At 45.5% G+C, this 10199-nt stretch overlaps 1 protein-coding gene across 2 annotated transcripts in view; it reads left to right on the forward strand.

Moving 5' to 3' along the window:
- The window catches only part of HSP90AA1 (heat shock protein 90 alpha family class A member 1), a 60887-nt gene extending 54829 nt beyond the window's left edge, over positions 1 to 6058 (forward strand). For both annotated transcript variants that reach the window (XM_032180518.2, XM_032180517.2), the window contains 10 exons: positions 445 to 606; positions 695 to 1061; positions 1360 to 1493; positions 1784 to 2104; positions 2224 to 2389; positions 2817 to 3007; positions 3117 to 3264; positions 3497 to 3765; positions 4371 to 4704; positions 4985 to 6058. In XM_032180518.2, coding sequence (XP_032036409.1) covers positions 445 to 606; positions 695 to 1061; positions 1360 to 1493; positions 1784 to 2104; positions 2224 to 2389; positions 2817 to 3007; positions 3117 to 3264; positions 3497 to 3765; positions 4371 to 4704; positions 4985 to 5094 — 2202 coding nt within the window. In that variant the 3' untranslated portion in view covers positions 5095 to 6058. The remainder of the gene's footprint in view (positions 1 to 444; positions 607 to 694; positions 1062 to 1359; positions 1494 to 1783; positions 2105 to 2223; positions 2390 to 2816; positions 3008 to 3116; positions 3265 to 3496; positions 3766 to 4370; positions 4705 to 4984) is intronic.
- Positions 6059 to 10199: the final 4141 nt, after the last annotated feature.

A 10199-nucleotide genomic window follows, 5' to 3' on the forward strand; every position in this document is an offset into this window, starting at 1 on the left:
GGTCTCCGCACCCCGCTTCAGGAATGGGTCGGGCGGCCGCGGGCTCCCCGAGGCTCTGCAGCAGCGCCGGAGCTGGCGCCGCACGCGAGCAGAGCGGCCCCGCCGCGGGAGTCGCCCGCCCAGCCCCGCTGGGGGCGCAGGCGGAGGAGGCCGCCGTGGCGGGGCCGCAGCCCGCGCGGGAGGGCACACGGGGTGTCTGTTCGGGACCGCGGCTGGGGACTGGGCCCGGGCCTGCAGCGGCCTCCCGGAAGCGCGCACACGCTCGTGGTAGTTACCGCGCTCCGAAATGAGGTCATCCTTTGTCAGCCGCCTTTCTATTTTCGGTTTACTTAAACTTCACGAATCTCCAATCCGGCTTTAAAAATATTTGGAGGACGCGATGGAATCTCGTGTTGCCCCTGTAGACGTTCTGGAGGGTTTTAAACCGGCGCGGTGTCCTTTCAGATGCCTGAGGAAACCCAGACCCAAGACCAACCGATGGAGGAGGAGGAGGTTGAGACGTTCGCGTTTCAGGCAGAAATTGCCCAGTTGATGTCATTGATCATCAATACTTTCTACTCGAACAAAGAGATCTTTCTGAGAGAGCTCATTTCAAATTCATCAGATGTAAGTCGCATTAACTCTGAGTCGGATTTTGGTTTTAGTATGAACTTCTTGGGGGCTGTATGCTTAAATTAATATTTTTTGTTAATAGGCATTGGACAAAATCCGGTATGAAAGCTTGACAGATCCCAGTAAATTAGACTCTGGGAAAGAGTTGCATATTAACCTTATACCGAACAAACAAGATCGAACCCTCACTATTGTGGATACTGGAATTGGAATGACCAAGGCTGACTTGATCAATAACCTTGGTACTATCGCCAAGTCTGGGACCAAAGCGTTCATGGAAGCTTTGCAGGCTGGTGCAGATATCTCTATGATTGGCCAGTTCGGTGTTGGTTTTTATTCTGCTTATTTGGTTGCTGAGAAAGTAACTGTGATCACCAAACATAACGATGACGAGCAGTACGCCTGGGAGTCCTCAGCAGGGGGATCATTCACAGTGAGGACAGACACAGGTAGGCACCTGAACATTCACTGGTTAAGTGAGCGGCGGAAGGGTGGGGTGCTGCAACCCTTGGACCCCTGGGGATGCGGTGGAGCTTACAGAAATTTGTATTTGCCCAACGATCAGGAACAAGCTAGAGCACTTAGTGTAATGGCATGACTTGGGGGGTGGTTGTTTTGGGCAAGGCACTTAGATCTGTGGGCGCCTTTGCATCTGTAGTAATGGCAAACCTCGCTTTATAGACACGTTATAAGGGTGTTAGGCATGGCATTGAGCACTAAATTGAGTCAATTTTTCTTCTCTTGCAGGTGAACCTATGGGTCGTGGAACAAAGGTTATCCTACACCTGAAAGAAGACCAAACTGAGTACCTGGAGGAACGAAGAATAAAGGAGATTGTGAAGAAACATTCTCAGTTTATTGGATATCCCATTACTCTTTTTGTAAGTTTCTATATAATTGCAGAGTGAATTACTGTCTATAGGTGATTGGGGTGACTGTACTACATCCTTAGTCCCTACATCTGTTCAACTAGTCTGAAGCCTAAGCTCTACTGCCTAACTCTGTAAAGGTCCCTCGGGCTATTAAGTAGATGTATCAAATATTGGTGAAAAGCTGGCTGCTTCTCAAGTTGGCTAATTTAGGCTTTGGCCTTAGGTTGAAAATAGTGGCGCAGCGCTGTCACGTAGTTCTAGAGTGCAGCAGTGATGTGATTTCATGTTTTCTTTTGAAGGTGGAGAAGGAACGTGATAAAGAAGTCAGCGATGATGAGGCTGAAGAAAAGGAAGACAAAGAAGAAGAAAAAGAAAAAGAAGAAAAAGAGTCGGAAGACAAACCTGAAATTGAAGATGTTGGTTCTGATGAGGAAGAAGAAGAAAAAAAGGATGGTGACAAGAAGAAGAAGAAGAAGATTAAGGAGAAGTACATCGACCAAGAAGAACTCAACAAAACAAAGCCTATCTGGACCAGAAATCCCGACGATATTACTAATGAGGAATACGGAGAATTCTACAAGAGCTTGACCAATGACTGGGAAGATCACTTGGCAGTGAAGGTGAGTGACTGACTGATGGGAGCTTCAAGCTTGTCTTTAGATTATCATCTTCCCCCCCACCCCAAATATCTTCTGTAATGTGTTGTTCATTGGTACTTAGTGTGTCTGTTTTATTACAGCATTTTTCAGTTGAAGGACAGTTGGAATTCAGAGCCCTTCTATTTGTCCCACGACGTGCTCCTTTTGACCTGTTTGAAAACAGAAAGAAAAAGAACAACATCAAATTGTATGTACGCAGAGTTTTCATCATGGATAACTGTGAGGAGCTAATCCCTGAATATCTGAGTAAGTATAGATGGGAAAAATAATCACTGTCGCGGATTAAAGAAATACTTTCTGGGTGGGTATGGTGGCTCACACCTATAATCCTAGCACTTTGGGAGGCCGGGGTGGGCAGATGACTTGAGGTCAGGAGTTCAAGACCAGCCTGGCCAACATGGTGAAACCCCATCTCTACTAAATTACAAAAATTAGCCCGATGTAGTGGCAGGCTGAGGCATGAAAATAGCTTGAAATCCCCCCACCCCGCCCCTGGGAGGCAGAGATTGCAGTGAGCGGAGATGGTGCCACTGCCCTCCAGCCTGGGCAACAGAGTGAGACACTCTCAAAAATACATCCTGTCATCTCCAGGTTATCTTTGATTTTGGGGGTTTACATAGTACCAGTTTTGTTCTTGGAATGATTCGGTGCATTTGGTTTATATTTTTTTCAGACTTCATTAGAGGGGTGGTAGACTCGGAGGATCTCCCTCTAAACATTTCCCGTGAGATGTTGCAACAAAGCAAAATTTTGAAAGTTATCAGGAAGAATTTGGTCAAAAAATGCTTAGAACTCTTTACCGAACTGGCGGAAGATAAAGAGAACTACAAGAAGTTCTATGAGCAGTTCTCTAAAAACATAAAGGTTGGTGTAAATATTTGACCGTTAGTAGTTTTCCAACTGGCCTCTTCAGGTTTTTTTTTTTTTTTTTTTTACTTCAGAAAGTCTTTGTAAAGAACGTACTTTCTTTCAGCTTGGAATACACGAAGACTCTCAAAATCGGAAGAAGCTTTCAGAGCTGTTAAGGTACTACACATCTGCCTCTGGTGATGAGATGGTTTCTCTCAAGGACTACTGCACCAGGATGAAGGAAAACCAGAAACATATCTATTACATCACAGGTAAGAGGACGCTGTGTTACAGTCATACACGTCGTTCTTACAACCTTGTGGGCTCTGGGTGTGTTTTCTACTCAGCACTGTTAACAACTGGTATTGATCTAGGCAAGATAAACGAACTAGGTGATTATCTGTCTTAGGTTCTGCCTAGGTATCTGGCTAGCAAGAAAAGTCAGAACTAGATGAAGCCATTCTTACTGTTAAAAGGTCTAAAAGTAACTTTGTAATACCTCAGGTGAGACCAAGGACCAGGTAGCTAACTCAGCCTTTGTGGAACGTCTTCGGAAACATGGCCTAGAAGTGATCTATATGATTGAACCCATTGATGAGTACTGTGTCCAACAGCTGAAGGAATTTGAGGGGAAGACTTTGGTGTCAGTCACCAAAGAAGGCCTGGAACTTCCAGAGGATGAAGAAGAGAAAAAGAAACAGGAAGAGAAAAAAACAAAGTTTGAGAACCTCTGCAAAATCATGAAAGACATATTGGAGAAAAAAGTTGAAAAGGTATGTGAATACAGCATTTCCTGATCATTGATACTTCTAAGGTGCTTTCAAGCTTAGTCATACATAGCCCATTTTCCCATGTTTTCAACTTAAAATAGAAAACTATGTCGCGTATGGCTGGGAGCGGTGGCTCACGCATGTAATCCCAGCACTTTGGGAGGCTGAGGCAGTGGATCACGAGGTCAGGAGATCAAGACCATTCTGGCTAACACGGTGAAACTCAGTCTCTACTAAAAATACAAAAAAAAAAAACCAGGCATGGTGGCAGGGTCTGTAATCTTAGCCACTCGGGAGGCTGAGGCAGGAGAATCGCCTGAACCCGGGAGGCAAAGGTTGCAGTGAGCCAAGATCGCACCACTGCACTCCATCCTGGGTGGCGGAGCGAGACTCTATCTCAAAAAAAAAAAAAAAAAAAAAAAAATTGTGTATGTAAAACAAGAAATTATAACCTGTGCTCTTTGGATACCTAATGCGACATTTAAGTTGTATTTGATAGTAGATAGTATTTTGGATCTATTGAAATTTGGGTTCTACAGTTTTTATTTCACAATGAAAGTTTAGGATTTAATCTTTCTAGGCTCCTAGTCATCACTTTTTGATTACAGGTGGTTGTGTCAAACCGATTGGTGACATCTCCATGCTGTATTGTCACAAGCACATATGGCTGGACAGCAAACATGGAGAGAATTATGAAAGCTCAAGCCCTAAGAGACAACTCAACAATGGGTTACATGGCAGCAAAGAAACACCTGGAGATAAACCCTGACCATTCCATTATTGAGACCTTAAGGCAAAAGGCAGAGGCTGATAAGAACGACAAGTCTGTGAAGGATCTGGTCATCTTGCTTTATGAAACTGCACTCCTGTCTTCTGGCTTCAGTCTGGAAGATCCCCAGACACATGCTAACAGGATCTACAGGATGATCAAACTTGGTCTGGGTAAGCTTTATACTATGTAATGTTAAAAAGAAAATAAACACACATGACAGTGAAGAAAATGGTAAACTTTCAGTTATCCAAACTTTGGAGCACCTTGTCCTGCTTGGAGGTATTAAAGTACATTTTTTTAGGGATAAGTAAGATCTTATAAGAGCTAAGAAATGGAATTGAGACTCATGTTCTGTAGTACTGTCTTGAAAGCAGGTATAAACCAAGAGTATTACACTAATAGCTGGCTTTAAGAAATCTTTGTAATATGCGGACTTTATTTTGGAAACAGGTATTGATGAAGATGACCCTACTGCTGATGATACCAGTGCTGCTGTAACTGAAGAAATGCCGCCCCTGGAAGGAGATGATGACACATCACGCATGGAAGAAGTAGACTAACCTCTGGCTGAAGGATGACTTACCTGTTCAGTACTCTACAATTCCTCTGATAATATATTTTCAAGGATGTTTTTCTTTATTTTTGTTAATATTAAAAAGTCTGTGTGGCATGACAACTACTTTAAGGGGAAGATAAGATTTCTGTCTACTAAGTGATGCTGTGATACCTTAGGCACTAAAGCAGAGCTAGTAATGCTTTTTGAGTTTCACGTTGGTTTATTTTCACATATTGGGGTAACGTACGTTGTAAGATGTATGTAACATGATGTTAACTTTGTGGTCTGAAGTGTTTAGCTGTCAAGCCGGATTCTAAGTAGACCAAATCTTGTTATCGAAGTGTTCCTGAGCTATACCTTGATGTTTAGAAAAGTATTTGTTACATCTTGTAGGATCTACTTTTTGAACTTTTCATCTCCTGTAGTTGACAATTCTGCATGTACTAGTTCTCTAGAAATAGGTTAAACTGAAGCAAATTGATGGAAGGATCTCTCCACAGGGCTTGTTTTCCAAAGAAAAGTATTGTTTGGAGGAGCAAAGTTACAAGCCTACCTAAGCATATAAAGCTGTTCAAAAATAACTCAGACCCAGTCTTGTGGATGGAAATGTAGTGCTCGAGTCACATTCTGCTTAAAGTTGTAACAAATACAGATGAGTTAAAAGATATTGTGTGACAGCGTCTTATTTAGGGGGAAAGGGGAGTGTCTGGATGACACTGCCAAGATGTAAAGCATGAGGCACTAGCAGGAGATGGTTAAACACTAGCTGCTCCAAGGGTTGACATGATCTTCCCAGCATGTACTCAGCAGGTGTGGGGTGGAGCACATGCAGTAGGCACAGAAAACGAATGCAGACAACGTGTATCCCCTGCGTCTGTGAGTTACATGTGTTCTCTTAGTGTCCACATTGTTTTGATGTTATTCATGGAATGCCTTCTGTTCTAAATATAGTCACTTAATTCCTTGGCTTTACAGTGTCCCAAAGTTCTTTACCAAATCTACTTAAAGCCATCCTGGCTGAGGCAGGAGAATTGCTTGAACCTGGGAGGCGGAGGTTGCAGTGGGCTGGGATTGCACCATTGCTCTCCAGCCTGAGCAGCAAGAGCGAAACTCCATCTCAAAAAAACAAAATGAAAAAATCAGCCCAATAGGTAAGATTTCCTCTGGGGATTGGGGGTGGTAATGGCTAAATAAAAGTCTTCACTTCTGAAATTTGGTGGTTCTAGAGAGAAAACTTGGTTAGATAGCATATAGGATTTGCATTTTGAGCCTAACGCCATATATAAAAATGATAGGAAATGCCTGGGACTTGGATATGTGACAGTGACTAAGGGCAGCACACAGGCAGGGAGAGGCCTTGGTCTCAGTCTCTCGTGCTAAGCAGGTATTGAATGCTTGGTAAATGGCAATCACATTTAATCCTTTAAGTCCTCTGAGAAGTTCTTAATCCCCTTCAACAATATACAGGAGGAATTACGTAAATTGAGGTTTTAGTAGTGGTTAAATTTAAATTTAACTCCAAAGCCCCATGTTATTCTAAGTTTTGTTGCATACTGAAAGGTGTTAGTAGCTAGAAGAAAGGTTTACAGTGTCGAACTAGGAAGTGAATGGCAAAAAGGGTAAAAAGTCAATTTTGTGTTTTCCCAGATCTAGCAAGAGAATATTAAATCTTAAGATTTCTTTCAATTAAAAACAAAAGGCACTTGAGGGAATCAGTCAATGTAGGACCTCTATAAATGATCTCCCAAATGAACTCATCCTCCTGGAGTTAACTGGGAAAGCGTTTATGGCAAATAGATGGGTACTTACCTGTGCATCTGGACCTATCTCCCAGCAACCCCTGTGCTGGAGACTGCACCACCAAGAAGATGGATCCCCAGCCCAGTGAGTGAGAAGATGAGCTAGATGACACATGAATGTCATGCTGAAAATGCCCTTGCACTGCTGCAGGACCACAATTCTTACCCTATTGCTTCAAAATTTGCTGCTGTTTCAAACCTTCCATAATCAGGTTCCATCCTGCCAGGGAGGGTGGTGAGCGCTGAAAAGACATGCAAACTGGACAAGAGAAAGACTTCATAGATGACATGGTTGTCTAGGTAGGAAACGCATAAGGAATCTACCAGAATTATACTGGAAGTAATTTTAGCATAGGATAGATCAATATATAAAAATCAGTTGAGCCAGGCATGGTGAATCACGGAGGCAAAGGCAGGATTGCTTGAGCCCAGGAGTTCAAGACTGTCTAGGCAACAAAGTTGAGACCCTGTCCCTCTGAAAAAAACTAAGGCCAGGTGTGGTGGCTCATGCCTGTAATCCCAGCACTTTGGGATTCAGAGGTGGGTGGATCACCTGAGGGTCAGGAGTTCCAGACCAGCCTGGCCAACATAGCAAAACCCCATCTCTACTAAAAATACAAAAATTATAGCTGGGCATGGCGGCAGTCACCTGTAATCTCTGCTACTCGGGAGGCTGAGGCAGGGGAATTACTTGAACCCGGGAGGTATAGGTTGCAGTGAGCTGATTGTGCCACTGCACTCCAGACTGGGCAACAGGAGGATACACCATCTCAAAAAAAATAGCTGGGTATGGTGGCACATGCCTGTAGTCCAGCTATTTGGGAGGCTGAGGTGGGAGGATTGCATGAGCTCAGGTGTTCAAGGCTGCAGTGAGCCATGATCATTCCACTGCACCCCAGCCTGGGACACAGAGCAAGAACCTGTCTCTATAAAGATAAAAGAATGAAAGAAAAGCAGTAGTTGCCTGGGGCCAGAAGTCAGAGCAGGGAGTGACTGCAGAGAGGCAAGAAGGAACTTCTGAGGGCAATGGAAGTGTTGGAAAATGACCGGGTGGTGCCAGCCAGCTGTGTGTGTGTATATATATGTTTTTTCTTTTGAGACAAAGTCTCACTCCGTTGTCCAGGCTGGAGTGCAGTGGCGTCATCTTGGCTCACTGAAGCCTCCGCCTCCTGGGTTCAAGCGATTCTCCTGCCTCAGCCTCCCAAGTAGCTGGGATTACAGGTGCCCACCACCATGCCCAGCTAATTATTTTGTTTACAGAGTCTCACTTTGTTGCCCAGGCTGGAGTGCAATGGCGTGATCTAGGCTCACTGCAAACTCCACCTCCCACATTCAAGCGATTCTCCTGCCTCAGCCTCCCGAGTAGCTGAGATTACAGGTGCCCGCCACCATGCCCGGCTAATTTTGTATTTTTAGTAGAGACGGGGTTTCATCATGTTGGCCAGGCTGGTCTCGAACTCCTGAACTCAGGTGATCTGCCCGCCTTGGCCGCCTTAAGTGCTGGGATTACAGGTGTGAGCCACGCACCTGGCCAGGACTCTTTCATCTGCTTAAGGCTGATCCTCTCCTCCTGTCCTGAGAGCTCACTTTACCCAGGCCACTTCCACCACATGCATGGCTCTTCTGGAGCAGAATCCCCTGCCTGCCTCGTCGTCTCAGGAAGTGGCCTACACCACCCCTGTCCTCACCATCTCTTGGTCCCTTCAACTTTTAGTGATTCGTACCAGGCATAGATTCATCAAGATCAATGTTTGCTTTTTTTTTTTTTCCCCTTTTTTTTGAGACAGTCTTGCTCTGTCGCCAGGCTGGAGTGCAGTGGTGCGATCTTGCCTCACTGCAACTTCTACCTCCTGGGTTCAAGCAATTCTCCTGCCGCAGCATCCCCAGTAGCTGGGACTACAGGCACACACCACCACGCCCGGCTAATTTTGTATTTTTAGTAGAGACAGAGTTTCACCATGTTGGCCAGGATGGTCTAGATCTCTTGACTTCATGATATGCCCGCCTCAGCCTCCCAAAGCACTGAAATTAACAGGTGTGAGCCACCGCGTCCTGCTGATTCATCAAGTTTTTATTGAATACCTACTAAAGGCTGGGCATGGTGGCTCACGCCTGTAATCTCAGCATTTTGGGAGGCCAAGGGGGGCGGATCACAAGGTCAGGAGATCGAGACCATCCTGGCTAACACACGGAAACCCCGTCTCTGCTAAAAAAAAAAAACACAAAAAATTAGCCAGGCGTGGTGGCGGGTGCCTGTAGTCCCAGCTACTAGGGAGGCTGAAGCAGGAGAATGGCGTGAACCCAGGAGGTGGAGCTTGCAGTGAGCCAAGATAGCGCCACTGCACTCCAGCCTGGGCGACAGAGCGAGACTCCATCTCAAAAAAAGAAAAAAAAAATACTAAAAGCCAGCCCAATACAGTGCAGTGGGCCACACGAGTGATGATGGCACCACTTGGGGAGGCCAGCAGGACAGAACTAAGCTACAGCAGCTACCAGGAACACCCCAACCCAGGGCTAGGCACGGAGCAGGGTGAGGTTTGCTCTGCTGGTGGGGCAGAGTTCAGAGAAGCTCCGGGAAGAAGATACCCAGACTTATAGAAAGGGGACTGCGGTGCAGCACGCCTGTGGTTCCAGCCACTTGGGAGGCTGAGTAGGAGGATCTCTTGAGCCCCGGAGTTCTGGGCTGTAGTGCTGTACTGCAGTCGAGAGTCCATGTTAAGTTTAGCATCAATATAGTGACCTACTGGGAGTGGGGGACCACCAGGTTGCCTAAGAGGGGTGAATGGACCCAGGTCAGAAATGGAGCAGCTCAAAACTCCCAGGTTGATCAGAAGTGGGGTCATGCCTGTGACTAGCCACTGCACTCTAGCCTGGGCAACATAGCGAGACCCTGTCTCTATTTAAAACATTAAATAAATATGTTTGCTCAGATGGTCTAAAGAAAGAAATATATAAATAAATAAAGCTGACCTCATTCAAAAAGAGGGAAGTGGAGGTGGCTTTCCTGGCTGAAGGAAGGGCACACTCCCAGGCTTGAGAAGTGGGCATGCTTGCTCTTGGGAAGGGACATGTGAGCTGTCTGAGGGGGGATACAAATTATTGTGTGTTCCTGGAACATTAGCCATGGGCCCGGTAGCATGTGGTTTGCCATGAGAAGCCTCTTCAAAACGGTGGGGCCTGTACCCACCCCTTGAAAAATGTCCTTAGTACCAGTAATACTGAGGCAGCTGGCTAAGTCCACTTCTCCTCCTCCTTTCACGAAATTGTCTCATCCTTTTTTTTTTTTTGAGACAGAGTCTCGCTCTGTCGC

The sequence above is a fragment of the Hylobates moloch genome, unplaced genomic scaffold (assembly GCF_009828535.3).
Source record: "Hylobates moloch isolate HMO894 unplaced genomic scaffold, HMol_V3 SCAFFOLD_16, whole genome shotgun sequence".
Lineage (NCBI taxonomy): Eukaryota > Metazoa > Chordata > Mammalia > Primates > Hylobatidae > Hylobates > Hylobates moloch.